Genomic DNA, 22,425 nt, shown 5'->3' on the forward strand with positions numbered 1-22,425 from the left:
GGGCCTGGCAGGGGCAGCAGCTCCCAGTGCTGGTGCAGGGCACTTTTGGGAGCTGGTGAATCCGCCGAGGCTGCCGGGATGCAGGTCACACCCTGCAGGCGACGGCAGAGGGAGCTGCAGGTGGGAGCAGACGGAACCGAGGGCTGAGCCCCTACTACCTTGATCTTGCCCTTGGGTATTCCAGGGGTGGCTGCTATGCGGGGATGATACCAACCCAGGGAGAAATATATAATGCAAACTAAAGCACATGTCTAAATGTTCTTGCTCTTACTTGTAAAAAGCTTGATTTTCTATCCCACACTTCCAGAGATGTTTGCAGGCTTCTGGTGTCGGAGCGAAATATGTAAGAACAATTTTCTTTTCCTACAGAAAAAAGAAAGGAAGTCCATACAGAAACAAGTGAGTGCTGACCAATAGGCAGTATGTTGAAATGCGGAGGGATGCCAGGGCTGCTGGAGCTGAAAAACTGCATTTATAAGGTGAAAACCCTCCTCCAGAACCACTTACAAGACATGGAAGACTTTCGAAAGCTGACTGACACCCTTGAAGAAGTACCTAGTACAACTGATGGGGAGAGACACGCACATCAGTAACCTGCTAACCACTTTATTCACTGACGCCCAGCTTATCTGCATTGCTGAATGCCCAGAAATACTTTTAGAAAAAGCAATGATGATTGCTTAACTGCTGCATACATGTTTTCAGAACGATTTAGCTAGCCTGATCTGATGGAGCTGGATGGTGATAACAAACAACTATAAAATCCTAAATCCAACACATAACTCAGCTCTGTAGACATCTTGAGTACTTGAGAGAGATCCAAGGCTTCCTTTCACGGTAGACTCTCACAGCACCGAAGTACTGATCACATTGTTTTAAACCTGGATTTTGTATGCTTTAATATCCAGATCAAGGCTGCACAGTTAGCAGGGAGCTGACCCCAGCAGTGCGTGGTGACAGCACAGGTCTGTTATGCCACTGCCACCCAAATCAGCAAGATTAAAGCTATGGGGAAGTAGGGGCATGGGGCTCAGCATGGGCCAGCTACAGAGCAAGGCCCTGGGTTGGTGGCCTGAGCTGCAGCCCATGTCACTGTGCCTGTGTCCCTGCAGCTGTGACTCTAGGCCTTTAATTCAGAAGCTGACACCAGTGGAGACTGCCTTCCTCCCAGATACGTTGAAAAACTTCTAATATATTGAAGCAAAGATAAAGACTGCGTTAAATAAGTGCCAAGATAAGAAAATGCACTCACCTCTTTCTGACTTACATATAAATAGAATGTCTTTCCTTCAAATTTCATTTTGGTCACCTCATTCCTGAAAGGAGAAGAACATGCATGTACCAGGCTGCCTTGCCCATCACCCCCAGCAGATCACTGCTAATGCACGGCCCCCACACAGTGGAACTGGATCAGGTAATATGCACAATTTTAGCCAAATTGTTTGTCAGAAGCTCACAGTTAATAGGTGTTTTAAGGATGGTAGTTGGAGCAGTTTCAAAACCACACTTTTTTCAATTCATTGAAAGTGTAACACGGTGATAAGTGGACTCCTGGCTCAGAAACCAGCAGCTGGAAAAGGGGAACATCTCAGGATGAAGCGTGATTCTCAGCGGGGTGCCCAAGAGTCACTGGAGAACTTTGCTTATAACATATGTGCACTGTCTGGATGAGAATATCAAATGTGAGATACCACACTTAGCTGATGAGGCCAAAATTTGCGATACAGCAAAGAATGAGGAACAATGCAACCAGATTCAGAAGGGTTGGGGGGCGGCTTTCAGGTGACTCTGCCAATACACGGACGATGCAGTTTAATGTAGACAAATGTAGAAAATAATAAGTCTGGGGGGCAACAAACTGAATATAGAGAGTACATATTACATGGAACAGTCATGCAGCGTACTGACCAGGAAAGGGACTTAGGGGTTATTGTAGAAAAATCCTTGGAGCCATCAGCCCAGTGTATGGCTGCAGTAAAAAAGGCAAACAGGATACTGGGATACATCCACAGCGGGATAGAGTACAAAGCAAGAGAAGTGACACCGTAACTGTACATCACCCGCTACGCTCAGCTTGGGCCACCCTTTCCGAGGAGAGCCCCAGTGCCCTGGAGAGAGCACAGTGACAGCTAGCACACTGGCAGCGCCCAAGGGGACCTGGCTTCTCTGCTGCAATCTCTTCTCTTGTGTCTCAGAAAATTCTCCAAGTTTAACAGATACTTTGGGTACTCCGAGGATGGGAGTTGTTTCTTTCCTTCACGTGGTACTGCCACTTCTGTTTGTACACAGAGCATTTTCCAGAGTGCTCAACAAATTACTGCTGAAGAGCACTTATATTCTATAGCCGTGACAGATTTCCAGCAGCTCATGCAACATAACAGTCAGGCAAAGTGCACTCTCCCCAACAGCAAACTACGGCCGTGTGCACCCCGGGCCACTGCACGCTCACATGCAGCACCTGTCCCGGAGGTGCAGGGACCCGCTTGCACAGGCCAACAAAGGGCTTTGCAAACGCAAAACAAATGCGCACAATGTGTGGGCGTCATCCATTCCTGGAAACTCTGAAATGCGGTTTTACAAGACATGTACACACAACAGAGCACGGACCCGATTTTGTGCCTACAATTCTGCCTAAGGCAGAAGCAGTGGGAGGCTTTCAAGGAGCAGAGGATAACACAAGGGGGCTAGGATGGCAAGAAACCTGATTTTTTTTTTTTTGAGAACAGCCATATTTTATGGTCAATGCCATCAGCTATTCTGAGCACTTCTGTGAAAACTGACAAATGGGTGCAATGAGGCCGGGAGTTAAGAAAATGTCTCGTAATGATATGGCCAGAAATACAGAGCCTGTCTTCGTTACAGAGCGGGCTGTGTCCGGTTGACCTGCTGCAGCTCCGCAAACTATGGAGAGCTCTGACACGGCCCAGTGACCATGATGGAAGGGACAGTGAAGCTCACATGAAGCTGAATTTGTTCAATCAAACTCCCTCGAGTCCTGTGCCAGATAAATAGAACAGGAATATAACGATTTCACCCCTGCCTAAGATCAGTTTGATCCCATCATGCCGGCTGCAAGCCAATTTTTAAATCTAGTAAGCCCAATCAGACAAAATGGTCTCTAAATCAGTTAAGCAAACATGCCTGGTACTCCAGGCTGAAGAGGAAAGGACAAGACCCAGTAGGGCATTGCCAACAGAGGTGGTGGTCTAAAAAGAAGTTATAAATAACAGTTAACTTATTTGTCAAAAAGCCACAAATTCTGTCCTGCTGGCCACTATCGTGATGTTCATATGAGAGGTGCTGTGTCCTGACCCCATCTTTTGGGGCTGCACTAGGCAAGAGAAGATCTCATATGCGTGTCCTTCTTGGAAGGGGTGGAAACTCTAGAAAAGGAGATACAGATGGAGGGCAGCTCAGAAACCGGGTTATACAAAGTCTGCATCGCAAGGAGGCAAATCACACAGCCCCAAGAACGGCGACGGCAGCCCGGGAAAGTGTCTCGGAAGCTGCGGGTCGCCGCTGCCCCAGCTGTTACCGCTTGCTGGAGAACTATGATCTCTTCCCCTGCGGTTCAGACCATGCAGGAGCCCCTCCTTGCCCATTGTTTTAATAGCATAGTTTTGCAGTCTTTGAAGACGCCTCCCTGACCCCCTCCCCCAAATGGCTTCATATTATTATTAATACATGTAGTCATATTTTATAAATATTCAAAGGAAGATGACACTAATAACGCTTTCAAAGATTTCTGTGTGAAAGAGCTGTGGCTCATAGGCTCACTTTATCAACTCGCTTCAAACCCGAAGGGCTGCTGCTCTGTAACTATTTCATCATGCAAGGAGTGACGAATCGTGCATGAAAGAATAGCGCAATCAGGCTAACACACAGCGGGCCTGTGGCCCTGATGAGGAGCCGTTCGTTAGCGTCCTGAAAGCATTCACCTCCCACATGTAGTCATGCCCAGTTCACCCCCGTTCACATGACCTGCACGTAGCTACCTATCTGTGCCATTAAGGAATAGATTTGAAAAGCATTTTTCAGCCTCAAAATGCAACTTGCCAAATTCTAAATGTCTATAAAAAGCCATTCCTTAAGCGGTAGCTCAACCTGTTGCCAAAGAGGAAACGTCCTCACGGCACAAACTACTCCGCAGGGTGTGATGCGTCTGTGCAGGGGAAGCAGAAGGCCCCAGCTCCCTGCAGGGCCGTAGCCTCGCTTGCACCTGGCTCAGCAGCGCTGCGGAGGGAGGCTGGTGCCTCCAACAGCCTCCAAAGGCCGGCGCGTTCATCCGGAGCAGCGCTGCGTTTCCGCTGCCGCTCGGAGCCAGCAGCACCCGCACGCTGCCCAGGCAGGCTCCCGCGCTCCCCGAGCCGAGCGCAGGCCTTGCGCGCAGGGCGGGTATTCCTGGGGGACGCTCTCTACCGGGCCTCATTTCAGTGCCGTGCAGGGAGCTTCGCCAGGGGGCTGTTCGGCACAAACCTGACTGCATGCTGCCCCCTTCCACCTGCTCCTACAGAAGAGCCACAAAACTGTGTGCTGCTGACACATCAGTTGGGTGGAAAGGGCCAGGAGGTGGGACACTAGTGTTAGGACACACGTATCTTAGCGCTAGGACTGGGAACGGCCTGGAGAGCTGCAAACGGATGGGATGGCACCAACAAGGCCATCAAAGCAGGAGGTACACCCGAATATGAGACAGACACTTCCACGAGAAGAAACACCAAGGGTTCGAGGGGCACAGCAGGGAGGCGAGAGCGAGGAGAGTCAGAAGGCCTTCATCAAGCAGACCACGATGCCCTTGTGAGCTGTCCATTGGGGCAGGAACCCAGGCAAAAAAGAAAAGCTCCAGTCACGACAGCTGAGATAGGCCTGCCATGGAAAACCCACCCCAGCATCCCTTGCTTGTCCCAGCTGGCAGCGCTGGCTCACGTAGGGGCTTTTTGCAGTGTCACTGCTGGGAGTGTGCAGTGATGCTCCGGGGGAGGGTGGTTTAAACAAACCGATTCGGATTGGCACAGGTGTCTCTGGGCTCAGCATCCGTCTAACCTAACGCGGATGCATTTGAAAAGAAGGGAGTGCACGCTTTGGGGTGCGCTGGCGCAAACGCGTGCTGGGCACACAACAGCTTTTCCAGCTACCTGCAGCTTCTGTCCCGCCGTTCCTCCCCCTCCGACCCCTTGCCAGACGGAGACTGAGCCCTGCACCCCCAGCTACGTCACGGGGACCCAGCTGCGCTTACCACTGTCCCTCGCTCTTGAGGGTGGTCCCTACTGGGCCGCGTAGCCTCTTCCTCAGTGTTGCCTGTTAACGTCCCGAGGAAGGCACGCAGCCCTGGCATCACTCGTGGGACCACCCTGCCACCAGCGGGAGCTCTACCAGGGTGTCCCTGGGGTGCCATGGGGGGCAACGCGGGGCACTGGTGCCCCGGGGCCCCAGGCACTCCGCAAGGGGCCCTGGCCACCTCATAGGACCGCGGCGGCTGCTGAGCACAACGCTAATCCCGCCGGCACTGTCCTCTCCTGAACCTTGCAAGTGAGAGAGGACAAATGAGCTGGCAGGAGCTGCTTAACGCAAGCAAGACAGACTAGAGCGCGATGGCAAAGTCAGGAGAACTCACCATTTAATGAAGTGAACTCTTTTGTTTCCCTGCAGAACAACAAAGCCGAAGGGAGTGAAGGCCAAAAACGCCGCATTTCCTGACACGTCCTGGAACACAATAACAGCTTCTCATCACAATGTTGCAGAGCTGGCAAAGTTTACAAGTCAATAGCAATCCTCAGTCCTAAATTAGGTGGCATTAATGAATCCTCAGTTCTAATTTTGCCAACAGAACAGTTCTTGACAGTTTTATTTAGACCGTGATATCTTGCATATATACAGGAATCTGCAGCAGCATGAAAGAATAGGCTGGTCCAGCAGAATTAATGAGGAAAAAACGCAATATAACTCCCGGCCCCAGTAGTCCTATCGACTTATTAGTAAGTAATGAACAATGAAGATAGTGCCCTGCATACCACCAATTCTTCACTAATAATTACACTGCAAAATGGTAAAAACCTGTTAAACTTTTGACTCCCTCAGATCTCTGCATGGCACTTAGAGCCAGTGCAGCTGGCCAGCACCAAGACAGTTTAAAACCAATAATTAGTGTCATGTACGGAGCAAGCCAGCAGTTTAATTTAATCATAACATCTAGACTCCAGGGAAGCTATCGTTAACTGTATGGGTGCTCATGCAAAAAACAGAATTTCACTGAATTGCACTGAACGTCAAAAGTATTGTGGAGCAATAGCGGCTGCTCAGTAGTTGTTCAGATTGACTCCGGTTTTTGTTTAGACACTAGATGTTTGACCACACTCAGATTTCTCTAAAAGGATGCTGAGCTGAATGAAATCCGCACATCACGGGTCAGCACAAGACGTGGTGTTTCTGGCACATTTGGTAAACAAGCAGACAAAGAATTTTACAATGATGTTACAGAAGCAGGATTTCTGCTTGGTGCCTGCACTCCTTTTCCAGCAATGTTTTTTTTGGTGGCGGCAAGCGCAGCACAAGGGAGCGGGGGAGAGCAGGGCTGGCCCTGCGCTCGCTGTCGGACCACGAACAGCAGGACCGCCCAGGGCTGCCTGTGCTGGGACACGCTGGGACGCACCGGGATGCTCACGCTGGCTGCGGGGACGGGGCCTGCAATTGGGGCACGTCCTATCCCCGCTCGGAGATTCCCCGTCCAGAGTCGCAGCGGGTTGGATGCCTCAGACCAGCGCAAGACGGTGGTGGTGTCTGCTGGGCTCCCACGGGCTGTTGTGCTCTGCACCTCCAAACCCACCATGGCTCACGGGGCCCAGCACCGCAAAGGCAGAACCGCCTGGACCGCCGGGAGCTAGCTGTGAACAGGTCAGGTAAATGCAAACGGGAATAAACCTTGCGTGCTTACCTGTGGGCATCGGCGGGCTTGTGAGCCCAGGAAACCCCCTGGCTGTGCGCAGGGCTTTCTGCACCAGGGGTGCAGGAGCCTCTGCCGGGACCCTCTGCCTGCTGCGGCCTGGACCCAGCTGCCCTGTCCCACGGGGGAAGCCAGACCCGGGGGCAGCCCAAGGCCTGGCCCCGCTCCTGGTAGAGCCTCAACCGCAAGCCAATACCTGCCTTTTCATGCTAACCCGGGTCATGTGGACCTAAAATAACAGCGCCTTCGTGCAAGTGCAAACTTAGAAAGTATCAGAAACCTACTAAAACAAATGATGGCAAAGAAGCAAGGTCAGTTCTTCCACACTAAAATGGCTTTCTACTATGGAGATATAGCCACTGTCTGTCACCCCCTCCCACAGCAAAGTCCCATTTCTGACCAAAGAAAGTCGCGGATTTCCTTTATCTCTCTTAGTTCAGGGTTACAGTTCTCCCGCTCGGCTTGCCCTGTTGCAGCACTCACTGATCTAACCAGGAGGCAAGAGACATTTGCTTTGATTTTTGATTTCCACGTTTGTAGCACAGTGCTCTGGGTCTCTGTTACCCTCTTTGTGCTCCAGGCTCGCTACGTAGAGAGGCAGTTACCTGAAATACATGTCAAGCTGTGCAGGGAGCTAGTTTTCCTGATTAGATCTTCAGAATTTGAGTAGTGAGCAAATTGGTTTTAAATCCAGATTAGATCAAAATCCATCTTAATCTGTCAAGGGTGACTGGCCAAAAGCAAAGATGCCTGAACCTCAATCCAATATCCTGCATAAAGCAAGACATAAATCCCCAAACTAATCATGTCTGAGATGCAACAGATGTGTCTTGAGGAAGAAGAAAGATTTCCATGTGTCTTTGCAGAAACCAGGTTACTGCTTTTACCAGTGACAGCACTACTGTCTACAGTGCACAGAAGAGGGGACAGAGCAGACCACAATCGACCTTTGCAGCTCAGGACTTGGCTGGCTGAAGCACCCCCTCGGCTCCTTCCCAAGCCTGTGGGCTGGCTGTGCGGCTCCACGCACCCCCAGGGACGGGGAACGAGCCCCGACCTCCCCTGCTGCAGAGACACCACCCCGCAGAGCTGCCCGAGGGTCTCGAACGTGGCACCAAGACTGAAACGTGAAGAACATAAACAAAAAATTCTGATAAGCTGACATAAAAAAGGGGAAGCTAAACATAGAAGTCACTGAAAGGAAACAGTCTGCATTAACATGAATTCTGTCCAGCATTTTTGAAATGTTTTAAATATTAAATACACCATCTGCAGGTTAGCACCGTTTCTGTCACTCACCAAATCTCTGGGCAGCTCAGAATGACACATGCTTTTGTGCAGCACAGTCCGATTTTAACGTTGCTCTGATTCACATCTGATGTTTAATGCAGCTGGAAAACTTCCAGGAAAGAGAATAGAGGAACTTCACAGGAGTGGTGCACTCCTTCCAGGGCGCTGAATTTGGGTGCCAGCAGGACCAGGCTGGGTCGCAAAGAGATCTGGGACTGTGGGACTGTTTTTTAGCCTAAGAAATACGATTTCCACGGCTGGATGCTCTGCTGTCTCCTGCGATGGCTGACCCCACCAAGAGCTGACAGACAAACTCCCTCAATGGAGCACTGCTGACTGCTCCCAGATTTCTGCCTGTCCATAAAACAGCTTTGCCAGTTAATATTTGACAGCTTTCCAATGGGCTTTGCTGCAACCGATCAGATGCATAGGTTTAATTTTTACTTTTCTTCTATTGTCATCTCTTGACTCTCTGAAATAACCTGTTCCCAGGTAGTTACAAACGAGCTCCAGCTCTGCTCAGCGGCCAGAGCAAGGCGCTGCAGTGGCGCACCAGGGACCCGGGGTGAAACCAGGGACACAGGGCATTGCCACCCACACGCCTGCACGGGGCCAACCGCCAGCCCAGGAGCACGCAAGCCTCCCCATCTCAGGGGCGTTCTGCTTCCAGAAACGAAATCCTGAACAAAAACTCAAAATCCAAGGCAAAGATTTCAGCAAAGAGGATTCCTTGGGCATCTTTCAAAGCCCCCAGCGCGCTGGTCCAATTAGATTTCTCCTAGTTGGTTGGCACATTGACAAAACCAAGGTGAAACATGCTGAGATCAGCAGTAGGTGGAAAGGACTGAGGCAGAGGTGTTCAGTCCAAGACTTCTTGTTAACGCACTTAGCCAAGCATAACTAAGTCTAGCCAGTATGCCAAAAAGGAGATAATTTTTAACTCATCAAGTTAACTTCTCCTTTCTGCCTCTAAATTCATGATGTCTCTCTGCAAAGGCAAAGCAACTTTGCAGCTTCCTCCCAGCAACACCCTCCTCCTGTCCAGTCCTCGTTTCTGCCCAACACGTTGCCACGTCTGCCCAGCGGAGCAAGCAGCGGGGCTGGAGCACCCCAGCCAGCACAGGCATCTCCTGCTGCTGGCCAGGGCCATGGCAGAAGCCCCTACCTGCCTTCACTCGATTTTACCTGCATCACTGCCCTGTGCCTCCTACAGCAGGTCATCCCAGATCCTCCGAACCTGGTAAGAGTCTCACAGCTAAGAGCTGATCTTTATTTATTATATTGCATCTCTCTTGCTGTTTCTATCCTTCCATAGAGGAACATTCATGTGGATTCTGGTCAGAAAATAAAGCAATCATCTGAGTGAATTTTATTAGCTAATAAGAAAACCTAACAGCAACTCTCCTAGGGCTCTTCCCCTAAGTGAGGGTCACAGATCCAGCATCGGGTTATCAGCGCAGCTGACTTTAGTGTGTTCGCTGCCGTGGCTACAGCCATGCACCCAAGGTCTTAATCAGAATTTGAAATAGCAGCAGGGTGCAGAATTTTACTCTCTCTTTTGAGTATTTGTGAGCCTGGCTGCTAACCAGACACCTTCTGTCGACATCTGCATGCAAGGCAGTAAGAGATCTTGCCAAGGAGCAAGTGACCCTGGGGCCGCAGAGTGAGCGGCAGGGCTGGTTGCTGGCTTCTTGCAGGATTTTGATTTTGCTCATGTCGGACCCAGCTCCCTTCGCCTCCACAGCGGATACGAAGTCTGCGTGCCCCTCTATACCACAGAGGGGATCAAATCAATTCACTCCTGCTCTCACTCCTGCTAAGGCTACTGCCCTCCCTCCCCGGCAGCAACCATGGGAGCTCTGAGACCAACAAGGCGTCAGGCAGCTTGTCAGATTTTGCACCCTGGGTGGCGAAAGTCTGCTCTGAGCTGGCCTGTTGGTACTTAAAACGCTGGTGGGCCAACGTGCTGCTGTCCCCTGTTCAGCCCTGGCAGCGATGGACGCTGCGCTCCTCCCTTGAGCGGGCCTGAAGAGGCGGTGGAAAAAGAGGAGGAAAAGGACTGGGACTGCAAGAGGAGTCAGCCCCGCTCTGGGGCTGGGCGAGCGCTGAGCTTGGCTTTGTCTCCAGGGTTTCGCTCCTCTACGGGCGGGGGAGCAGGTTACAGCATTCAGGGATGGCCAAGTCCAAAGACCACCTGCTTAACGTCTTTCCATGAGCCGGGGGTGGAAGCTGGATGGCTCCAACACACAGCTGGGCGCCAGGCAGGTGCTGCAGCCCGGCCGCGTGCCGACAGCCAGCTGCGAGCAGGTTCCTGGGGGTGGCTGGAGAGCACAGGGGCCGGCCGGCCCTACAGCCACCAGCGAGCTTGTGGGAGACAACCTCCCTCAGGAGTCACGGTGCGAGGTGGAGACCTGCACTTCGGGGTCGCAGAGATCAGAGGGGCTGGGGGGCCAGCGGGGCAGGAGCGTCCGGGAAGAGCGGCCGGAGCAGGGAGAGGGGTCGGCAGCGGACACGAGCGGGATGGAGGGGGCTGGAAGCAGTGGTGAGCGCGGCGAGCAGAGGTGTTGAGGAGGGGCTGGGGCAAGAAGAGCATGGGGCGGGCGGCGGCGAGGACTGGACGAGCAGGGCACGGGGCAGGAAGGAGCGGAGAGACGAAGCTGAGGGATCGGGGCAGCAGGGGAGCTCCCAGCCGGCGGGGTGGACGGGGAGCGCGGGAGCAGGGTGCCTGGGGCGAGGGCTCGGGGGAGCAGGCGGGGAGGGACCCCGCGGACCGGGAACGCGGCAAGGCACAGCGCCCCTCGCCATGGCCAGCCCGGCTCCCTGCTCTCTCCCGTCCCCGTGCCCACAGCCGCCGCGTGGGGCAGGAAACGCCGTTTCCTCCTGCCAGGTGAGCTACCGGCCAAGGAGCCCTACAGAGAGCAAGGTCCTGCAGGAAAATCAAGGAGAAGTACTGACCACCTGGGGAAGGAGGATTACCGTTGAGCTAGAGCCCAGCACGGCTCCTAGGTCGGCACAGCCCAGTCCGACAGGCAGTCCAGGAAAACTGAACTGGCAGGGCAGTGCAGCCCTTCCGCCTCTGCCCTGGCTTTTCTGGGCAGTAAATGCAACCACTTCATAAATCACAGAACATCAGTAAATGGGAGAGGTCTCCCCTCCTCAGGCCGGATATATTTACTGTGTTTGTGTATTTATGCTGCATAATTCCCTTTAAAACCCTGGATGACCACAGAATAGACACTTCCTTTAGAGTAAAATTCTCTGTCTGCTTTGCATCCCACATCCATCTGCATGTGACGGGATTATAAGGGACCACACAGAGCCAAATGCAATGACATATGCAGTCAATAAAGAGCATTTCAAACAGAAAACTAGATTACTGGCCAGGGAAGAATATACAGTTAGACTGTCTGTGGAGATTAATACTTGTTGGTTTCTCAGACACATTACTGACCTTGTTATTGCCTCCAAATTACATGCTTTTGCAAAAGAAGATTGACTAACGTCTTTTATAGTTGTCTGCATATGAAAACACTTTCCTATAGCTTCTTTAAATACTCTTACGGATGAATTTCAGAGTAGTTATTTTCCTTGCTTCCCGCAATGCACATATTTGCATTTTAAGCTATTTCAGTCTAGACAAAGGACTGCTGGCTCTGTGGAAGAGGACAGCATCCACAGCGCTGCACCAAGCACATGCCACGTAGTACGGCTCTGTCAATGCCAAAACCTGCTGGCAGATGATAAATTGCTGCACTTGGAACCAATCAATGGTACCTGTGCAACTTGCTACTGGCTAAAGTGAAAAATCTAACAAAAAATAGCTTTCTGAAAATGGTTTTACCTTGCAAGGGTGTGGGTCAACTCCATAGGTCTCCAGAGTCTGGGCTTTCCGTAGAAAATTTAACTCCGAAGTAGCTGGTGTCTGACCACTAGCAGAGAAAAAGAAGGAAAAAGAAAGAATGCATTCCATGAAAGACATGAAGGTTAAAGCCAGTCATTAGCTTCACGGTTTCCATTAACAACAAGAGGCATCGGTCATGGCATATTTCAGTTACGTTAGTTAGCGCAATCAATCTGAAGCAGGAAACGAGCATTGAGAGCCCATCCTTTTTTCTTTCCTGCCAGCTTGATTTAGCAGGAGATATGCCAAGCTAGCAGCACTAGAAAACACTGGAATCAAGGAGCATCTGCAAAATTTAGGGCCGAATTAAATACATGCAACACAGGCATCTACCAACATTCCTTCAGCTAGGAAGGAGAGGGGAATTTTACAGGAAGGCGGCAGCACAACCACATCACGTAACAGCTCTGCTGGGTTTCTGAGGAGTTAAAGATATAAGGAGATGGGCCATCTGCCAGGACCAGAAGCAGCAAATTACACCCAGGCCTTGGGCAGTGCAGGACTGCTGCCAAGATGCCGCTGCTCAGGCTCACGTCTTGGCCTTTTGGGATGCCCGGTCCAGCCCTTCCCGTGGGCACGCCGGCAGGTCTCCTTGCCTGGCTCGCTCGCTCCGTTACGAATGGGTTTGGGGAGTAGCAGCCTGGTCTGGCGCGCAGTGGGCACACCGCGATATCCTGGCAGTATCTCACTTATTAGAGCATACCTGCCATCCTCAAACAGAACACAAAGAAATCTACAGGAGGACTGTAAAAGTATATTCACTGAGGATGGATTCTGGTTACTGTCCATGTCCTGTTGGAGAAGCCTTGGTCAAGGGCTGTGTCCACCTGAACTGAGCGGCCCGAGAAGGGGAGGAAAGGGGGACTTCAGCAAGAACAAGCCCCTCGGTCCTCCTCAAAAGGTTCGGGGCGAGGAGAAATTAGAAGCGGGTTTGGACAACCACACTGCCCGCGAGCCTCGGAGACGGCGCTGAGCGCTTCCTTCAGCGACTGCCCCGCGTCAGACCCCGGCCTCCGAACGCAGCAAAGGAGCGAGGGGTGGTAAGCAGGTCGGGGGAGGCTCGCTGTTGTCTGATTGCCTACATATCTTTTTGATTTATGTAGGCTTTCTGTAGCTTTCCTTGGCAGTTTGAATACACTTTTCTTTCAGCGACCAGAGGTTTGACAGGATATGCTGTTTACGGCTCACAGAATGCTTTATCGGTGATTTGTTGCAATGCCTCTAACTAAACACAACAAAATGATCTGCCTTTTTAAAGACGTTCTTTAAAGACTATTTTTCTTACTACACGCGAACAACGCTACCACGAGAACTTCTGACTTTCAGCTGTATCTTACATACAAAAGCTATAAAAGTACTCATCCCACAGCATGACTGAAAACCCTAAGTAGAAATAAAAACAGCGCATCAAAACCCTAATATCAATCGATATTTCTATCCCCTTGAAAGAAAGCAACATGTTACGCTGCAGTGCTGACTTTACCTCAGTTCTGTTTTGTGAATCTCTGCAATTTTCCTTTCCAGCTTTTCTGAATGTTTAGGGAAAAACTGGAACTTGGAGCTGTAGCCTTCCGGATGCTTGCCCGGGTCGTAGTCCCCAATCTCCGCTGGTAAAAGAAAGAATGGATGAATAACAAAGCAACCTCTTCTATCACTGAGATCATGCTCGTTTATTGAGACACAATTTTTGATAAAGGGGAGCACGGAGTTTGCTATTCTGCCCCGCGGTGGCTCCTCAGAGACCAGCTGGGGACTGACAGGCGGGACGCAGGGAAGCAGCCAGGATGCTGGGGCCCAGCACCCCGCTCCCCGTGGCCGCAGCAGCTCCCACGGCGGGAGAAGGCGACAGCGCGACGCCCACGGGAGCGGGGAGGGAGCAGCATCTCCCCGTCCTGCCAGCCGCCGCGGGCATCCCTGCAAACGCCAGGTCAGCAGCAGAGCTCAGCACGGATGGGTGCAGGAACAGGGTCCAAACCGCTCTGGAGCACGGGGCCAAGGCGAGGCAGCCTGGGAAAACCCGCGCCACCTCTGCCCTTGCTTAACATCAGGATGAATCATTTGTAAGGCATTAACTGTGCCCAATTAATTTCACCACTTGCTTGGGAATCGCCCGCGAACAGATGGCCACTGTCCCAAACTTATTAATTCCTCAAATCATTTGCCAAATATTTGCCATGGGCCGTTCTGGTCCCACAGTAAAGCGCGAGAGCAGCTCACCAGAGCTACTCTGCCGAGCGGCCGAGCAGCTCGCAGGGACCTGCTGCCCCGCGGGACAGCGGCACGAGGTCCCGCTCCCACGGGCACGGCTGCAGGCCGCCCGTCGTGGCCCCAGAAACTCCCTCTGCGGTAGAAAACTGCTCAAAAGCAGCAGTAAAAGAGGCACAGGTTCGGCGGGAGAGCATTTACCCAGAAGTTTTTTCTGCAGTATTAGCGTAGCTCTACTGCGTTCAGCCTGCTGTCGAGAAAAATATAGGGACTGACTCTGCACGACTGTGAAACTCGGGATCCTTCAGTGGCTGTAACAAAAATATTGCCGAAATAAAAATCGCATTCCTGCCACCTTCTGCAGCACAGCCACGAGACGGCCTGCAGGAAAGGAAACGGATCTTGAAATTGCCCCTGGACTTACACAGCTTCTGCTGTTCTTTAAGTGAAATAAAGTGGTGATTAACGTTTCAGCTGACTAGCTATGGAAAGGATACTAATGTCATCCAGGAGTCCCGGGTGCTTGGGGAACGCTATCAGGAGCCACCAATGCCTAGAACAAAATGCAAGAGGCACCTCCTCAGTCACATCCATCTTCTTCCGAACCCAGAATCGCAAAACTAGCCTGGCCTGCTTAGAAACAAAGCAGGACACAGGTTCTGCTCACCCAGTGGATGTAATTGTGCCTGGAAAAAATTTAATTATTTGGAAACCTGTAAACCGACATTGAAAAACGGTCCTTTGCCTTTTTAGCTAACATGAGGAAACGTTGACTGGATGATCATAATGATAAGGTTCATAATTACACAGTCCCCACTGCGTGGGAACAGCAGTGCAGAGGGCTTGCAGGGAGCAGGGCTGGTGGCAGGATTTCTGCACAGGGCTTGATCCCTGCTCATGGAAAACCTGCTTCGACCCTTGGCAGATGCCTGAGGTTCAGCAGGTGACAGGAGGTTGGTGCCCCCCAGGGCAGACGTGGCAGCACGAAGTCAGGGGCCCCGGCTGGAGCCATGAACCCCTAACAAACTGCCCTTGCAGCTTACTTGGAGAGGTAAGAAAATCCCAGCCACCGAAACGACGGCAGGCGAAGCGCCCCGGCAGAGCCCGGCAGCGTGCGGCCACCCGGCTCAACGCCGGTCCACGGCCACCAAACACCTCGTGCCCACAGGGCAAGGCGCCCAGCAACGCTGACAAAAACCCCAGACCAAACTGATTTTTCCTTGAAGCGGCCTGAAGGTGAACAGGCAGCTCCTCCCCTCTCCTTCCACCAGCCTCTGGGACCCAGCCAGTAATTACATCTGATTTTGACTCAAGCTGTGGTAAAAGGGGAGAAAAAAAGAGGAGAGACGGGGGAAAAAGAATGGCCCTCTTTCAGCTGAAGAAGGCTGTATTTCACGCTGGAGTAGCATGCTCTTTAGCTGCGTATCTCCTTCCGTGATTTACAATAATACCGAAGCTGCAATTTCATTCTCACCGCTGGGAATGAAAGGACCTTGCTCTGATTTAATTCCCTCCTGCCTCAGGTCCTAAGTGAAATGTAGATGTTACATTAATTTTTATGCCTTCTGCTTAAAACACTAAAAGAGGAGAAATAAGCTAGTGCTATGAAATAACTCAAAAATGCTTTGGAGAGCTGAAATTTGTCTTTTTCGATCTCTCCGGCACATCTACCTAACTCACGCCAGGATTGTGACTACACATATCAAGGGACCTCAGAAAGGAGCATGAGTAAAGTGCAAAGTCCGGTGTTCACGGGTTAGGAAGTCCGTGGGTCGGAGGCCAGGTAGGGGCCAGTGAGCGGCACGGCCGCCTCTGCAGCCAGCACAGCCAGAGCTGCCAGCCCTGCTGGCTCCCAGCGCTGTGATTCCTCAACTGGGAGCACTGGGGAAGGTTGTGCAAAGACCTGATGGGCCAAGGGCCCATCATGACACGGTAGCTATAGCTCAGTACGCGTCTCACCATGTTTAAACTGCCCCCCATGCCACTGCTCTGGTGTTAGCATGGTGCACAGGCCCACCGCGGGCACCTGGAGGAGGCTCAGACCAGAGCTGCGTCCCAGCTGACAAGCCCCCGGCCGCAGGAGCTGGGGCAATGCGGGAGCAGACCTCAGTGCGGGTCTCCAGGCAGCAGCCTGGCTCGGGCCGGGTCTCTTCCATCACCCGGCACTGTGCCACGTTCGCCCTGGTGTGGAGCCCAGAAGCCCCAGGTGCCTCCGCAGCCCATGCTCCAGACGTGCACGACCGGGGCATTGCCAGGGTGCGAGGCGCTGGGTGCTGTCGGCCTCGATGGACACCTGGCCGCGCACATGGCGCTAATGCAGCAAACGCCCAGCCTCCGAGTGCCTGATATCACAATGTTAACGACGTTCAGTGTGCTTTTCTGCCATGCCAGCGGCACTTAGCTTTTCCAAAAAGCCAGAAACCCCCACGCTCAGTGCTATGGATGTTTCAGCAAAGCAAGCAGACTTCGGCTACCTCTGTGCTCTCTGCAGCACGGATCGGACAGCTGAGGCAAGAGCAGAGCAGTCAGAGTCACTTCGGCAGTACAAATAGGGGGACAGCAGACCAGGCAGATGGTTTTCAGAATTGTTCCCACCTCCTGCTCTGAGCTCAACCAGCGCTGTACAGACTTGCTGACAAAAGCACTTTCTTTGCTAAGGCACTCAGCAGCAAGAAATGAGCTTATACAAGGATGTGTTCATCCGTTCTAGAAGTCAGCAAAACTGCATTTAACTCCGGATCCCTCTTTTATAACTGCAGACTGCTGGGGCTTGCCAGAATTACCGTAGGCCTTGTACAACCCCAGAAAAGAAAAATACTTTGTCATAGCGCTCTTTTTGTGTGCCTGTTTGGCCCTCGATGCAGTAGATCATCCAGCACAGGGTCAGAGCACGTACATGAGAAGTTACCCTGAAATAGGCCAAAGCACTATAAATCCACACTGCACCTGAGCTTGCAGCTGCAGTCGATGGCACGGGTCCTGGGAAGGCAGCTGGTTTTGACCAGCTGGGTTCAAGCGAGGGGACCGAGAGCGCCGTTCATCGCAGCTGCAGCTGCAGCTGCAGTCATGCAAGCGGGCAGGCTGGACAGTGGAAACTGGATTCCTGTGCTGTTTCTCAGGTTAGGAGAGGTTTTTCTCTGTGGCAAATAGTCTAGATCTAGGGAGGTTTCTCTGAATTGTACTGAGTTCCTTTGCAGTCTGTCCACTGGAAATGCTGCCTGTTTCAGGTTTCTGACTATACCAACATTATACAGCTGGTAAATGTGGGTGTTCACAGTTATAGCAAATGACCTGGAAATCCTGAGTCATCTTTCCCCCTGGTCATGAGGTGCCCCACAGAAGGCGCAGTACTTGCTTTAGTGAAGTGATGTGTTTTTGTGAAGTGCTCTGTGATCCTTGGATGAAAGCCACCGGACAAGCACAAAATTAGGAAACGCGCACTAGATTTGCCAAGAGGCCTTTTACTGAGATGCTGCTGACCTGAATCCAGGTGGAATAACTTCGAGAGAACAGATGGCAAAGTGGTTGCTGCTGGTGCAATTTAGATCACAATATCAATTCTAATTCTCTTTTAGACCAGCACAGTATGACACAAGTACAATCTTGAAGCATAAGCCCTGCATTGGCTAGATGACATTTGTATTCTAGGTGCAGTGATCTGTTGTAAGTGAAATAATGTAATCAGTACTTAGCATGAAAAGCAAATTTATCTTGTCAAAAAGCATTACCTTGAAGGATATAGGCAGCTAACAAAGCAGCATCTGAAGTCTTGCAGAGAAGACGGCCATGGTAGAGATCTCTCTTGATCTGCAGGAAGACTAAGTACCTGAGGATAAAAGGGATATTCCATTTATTAAGCAACGTTTAAATTACCTAAACAGGCAATTTAGATGAGGAATATCTGCACAAGACACTTGCCCCAACATTTCTCTCCAAGCAGTCCATTTACAAGATACTACATTTGCTAGGTCTTAACAAGTGCTAATTACTAGGCAGCTCCCCATTTAAGATCAGTTCTCGGGCTCAGATTTAGGTGTTTCACTCCCATTCAGGCCTACAGGAGCACAATCTGCGTTTGCGAGGCCCGCCCTTGACCCAAAGGCCTGATGCAGGTCTTGCCACCACTCCTCCGTCACCAGCCTGCTTTCACACTGGCATAGCCATTGAAAGCAGAGAAAAGCTGCAGAGAGACTACGAGCTCCCTTTTTCGCAGAAGTACTCTAGATGAGCGTTTAGACCAGGGGAAAAACAGAAAAGAGAAATCTCATCAACAAGGAGGCGCTGGTTGTCTCCTGCCCTGCCCAGGAGCACCCCGCAGCACCTTGCCCTGTTTGTGGCAGGATCGGGGCCGGGCCCCACGCGAGCGCTGCCAGCCGGGGCTCACGGCAGCCTGCAGCCGAGACAAGCAACGCCCCTCTTGCTTCTCGCCTTGCAGGTCAGGCTTTCATGCAACAACATATTCTTCTTCTCCAACTTTCTGCATGTTTCCAGGTCTCTGTGTAAGCATCCACTTATCTCCTCAGCGTTTGCCAACAATTAATAGTAAGTCAGCATCCTTTAGAAGTAAGTTGCCTCTTGTAGTTGTAGTAGTAGTATCTCTAGCTGCATGCACTAAAGCCAAGTAAAAAGATAAACAAAAAATGCTGGAGAAATTATATATTTGAATAAACTTAAAGCTAAGTAACAGTCTGGGCCGAGTCATGTGGCAAGGCATTTGGGAAAACCTGATAAAATGTAAGTCATACAGCTAAAGAGCAAAATGGAAAATTGGAGTGCTTAGAAATACGTTTAAATGCTCACTTGCACTCTGCGATATCTCAGTCATGCTTGATTTCTCAAGTCCATTCTTATGATGACAGAAACCACTAATTTTCACAGATAAAATATATTAAAGAGAAATCCAGCTATTAAAGACTACTCTCTCCATCTCCTGGCACAAGAGGAAAGTGAATGTTCAGCCCAAGCTGCAGCGGCAGCAGCAGGCACACTGGTGGTGGCGGCGGCGGCGGCAGAGCCCGCTGCGCCTGCGAGCCGGGCCAGCCCACGCTGGACTTGGGTCTCGCCCCGGCGCTGTGCAGGGGGCTGACTCCAGCCCCTGGGCAGCCAGCACGGGCCACCGCTTTTCTACAGCAAAGGCAGGGAACAAAAGGAGCAGAAGGTCACTTTGCAATAATAAAGATGAGCTAATCCCTTATTCATGAAGAGCAGAACAGTCTTCTATTTCTAACTACCCCTTTAATCACCTCTGGAGGACTGGCACTCCAGAATGAGTTAGCAGCCAGGACTTTTTTAGAGATCAGGATTTTCTAAATAGCAGCAGCTAACGTGAGAGAAAATAATACACAGCAGTGGCAGCCCTGGGCCCACAGGAACTGATGAAGACGAATGTGTCTGGCAGAGAAACTTGATAAAAGTTCAAACCTCCTGCTGCTGCTGCCCGGTGCTCTGGGAGAGGGAAAAACAAGGGGCATTCTCATATTTGACTGAAGCCTAGACAATAAAAGTTTGCTGCTGCAGACCAAGCTGTGGTTACACAAGCGTGCATCCAGCACTTGATGGGGGGAAAAAAGTTCTGCCTGCAAAAACTGCTAACATCCTGATTCAGTAAAACACCTTTGCTGCAAAGAGATGATTTTCAAAAACACACAGTGAGAGGCAAAGCAGCCCGAGCAGCCCGGGAGCAGCCCCGAGCCCCCCGGCTGGGCTGACGTAGCAGGCCCTCGGACGGAGCAGGCTGCGTACTAAAGCTAACGATGGCGCGGGAGCTTCCTGGGTCAGGACTGCCATCGGTTCAACGTGGCACAGCCTCTGCAGCACTCTACTGCAGATAACCCACTGCGGAGGAAGTGTTTCCCCTTTCAAGTATCCTACCACCTCAAGCCTCTTTTCGCTATGCATATTTTCCCTTTAAAACAGTGATGAGGAAAAAAAAAAACCAAATAAAATATTTACCAATACGGGGAACAGCTAGAACAAGCTTTAAAAACTTTGCAGGTTTTTCTTCTGTAGTTTCTCCAAACAATTTTTGGATGTGTTGTAGGTTGCTTATACCTTGAAAATATCCATCTTGACAGGGGAGTTGTCAAGGACAGAGTCTGGGCCTGTGACGAGACTTCCTTTTGAAAGCTCATGAAGGAAAATGATGCAAAATATTTCCGAGCTTGAAAATACTCAGTGTCACAGCTCAGCAGCTCCTCCTGCCACTGTCTCTCTGTCTCTCTCTTCAGGCAGGTGTTCACCAATATCCTGTCTTGCCTAGACTCAGATGGATTTCCTCTTCCTTTCCCTTTCTTTCCTACTTTTCACGTTCTTGCATTTCCCCACTGCAGGGGGACCTGTAATGCTAGCAAAGTGAATCCACTCTGTTGACGAGTAGCCAGTCATGAGCCTAGGAACGGCTTTTCTTTCCTTGAAACCAAAGTTTTGTTGAATTGTCTCTGCAGAGCAGATCTCCTTGGACCACTGGCAGAAGGAACAACAGGTTTACATGGCCACACAAGGCAAAGCTCTCAAACAGACATATGACTATTTTATCTTGGCAATAATCTAGAGACCACCTGGCTCTAGACTCGATGCAAAGTGACACTGCCTCTTTTTGTGCCGCCTTGTTTTTTGCAAGGGACCTGTCTTTGATGCTCTTAATTGGTCAAGTTTCCACTCTCCACAAGTGTAAATCTGTGAACTGTATTTCAATTTTCCTTATTGTACTTGACAACTGCAGATGTTTGCTAATCTCTGATTAAAGAAAAGAAGTCTAATTAACATATTGTATGCATAGTTTAATGCCCACATAATAGCTGTCATTATTCAGAGGTGATGTCTTTGGCCGTTTCACATTTAAATTAAGGCCTAATGACTGCATAGCTTGCAGTTGCTAGGAGTTAACATAAAATCTGCAGACTAAATAAAGCCTTTAAGAAAAACAAGAAGATGAATCCACGTGAAATCTTTTCCAGGACACTTGTATGTGTCTCCCAAAAGGTGCCTGTACAAAAAAAAAACACCACATCCATTATATCCAGGAAAGCTGATTACAGGGCATGCCGTGGTAGCAGCAGAAATACTTGTGTTCTGGACACGGAGATACTTTTAAATAGGCTCAGCAAACCGGCATGGTACTCTTTACGAATGCTTGCTTTCCTCCTAACTTGCCTCTACCACAGGCCTGGCAGTCAGACTTGGAAAGAGCTGGCCCTATACAACTTTCTCAGACTTCCAAACAACCACCTAAGCTTTTGGGTGGTTTTTTTTTTGTTCTTTTTGTGAGCACAACTGACGTTCTCATTAGTTTTGTATATCATCATGAGGAAAGCAAACTCCAGAAAACTTTTTTTTTGACACATCTCACAGTCTCTACTTTTTGTTTTACAACTCATCTGTCCAATAAAAATATAGAGAGAGCTTATTAATGCAGAACTAAAGTAAAACACTGAGCCTAGGTATATTCCAAATACACTGTACAAAAGACAGCAAAATCCCAAAGATCCTGTCTCATTTGATGCCTGCAAAAATAGATTGAAAATCCAAAGACTGAAATCCTGGAATATATTTAGCTCTTTCAATAAGCCTACTTAATTCTTGATGTACTTAGCATGGACCTTAACTATTCCTTTGGAATATTTAATGGCATACAGAGCATGCGTTCTGTGATTCTTCAAATGCCAATGGAAAAATAATACCTCAACTTTGTGGGGCCTGTTTAGAGAGATTTAGAGCTACACACCTTTAAGCTGTTGAATCTAATCAAGTCTGAGTGAATGATACACGATACTTGTCACCATTTGACAGCTGTTCGGGGCCAACAGAAGATGAGGGTGGTCGTCCTTTAATTTGCAGTAGCCAACTGTCCGCCGTGCAAAACGACACTTATGCTTTGAAGATAATTTCTGCTTCTTTTCTTTTCTTTTTCCTTTCCTTTCTTTTCTTTTTTCTTTTCTTTTTTTTCTTCTCAAACACAAACAGAGGGCTTCCTTCCGTAGGAATGTCAATCTACCGCCTCTAACTGCAGCACATGCCATAGGTAAAAGCAAAGGAAGAACAGAGCATTGCTGCTGCACACAAAAAAATAATGATTTTTAACACATCCTTA

The 22,425-nt window shown here is 50.3% G+C and overlaps 1 protein-coding gene across 4 annotated transcripts in view; it reads right to left on the reverse strand.

The window, feature by feature from the left end:
* The window catches only part of FRMD5 (FERM domain containing 5), a 147,665-nt gene that overhangs the window by 11,510 nt on the left and 113,730 nt on the right, over window positions 1–22,425 (reverse strand). For 2 of the 4 annotated variants that reach the window (XM_068958454.1, XM_068958452.1), the window contains exons 5-10: window positions 18,065–18,162; window positions 13,615–13,738; window positions 12,072–12,159; window positions 5,615–5,703; window positions 1,268–1,316; window positions 272–363 (exon numbers count right to left, since the gene is read on the reverse strand). In XM_068958454.1, coding sequence (XP_068814555.1) covers window positions 272–363; window positions 1,268–1,316; window positions 5,615–5,703; window positions 12,072–12,159; window positions 13,615–13,738; window positions 18,065–18,162 — 540 coding nt within the window. Of the gene's footprint in view, window positions 1–271; window positions 364–1,252; window positions 1,317–5,614; window positions 5,704–12,071; window positions 12,160–13,614; window positions 13,739–18,064; window positions 18,163–22,425 lie in introns of all 4 variants that reach the window. The other 2 variants (XM_068958453.1, XM_068958450.1) reach the window with 1 other exon arrangement.

The sequence above is a fragment of the Struthio camelus genome, chromosome 12 (assembly GCF_040807025.1).
Source record: "Struthio camelus isolate bStrCam1 chromosome 12, bStrCam1.hap1, whole genome shotgun sequence".
NCBI classification, from domain to species: Eukaryota; Metazoa; Chordata; class Aves; order Struthioniformes; family Struthionidae; genus Struthio; species Struthio camelus.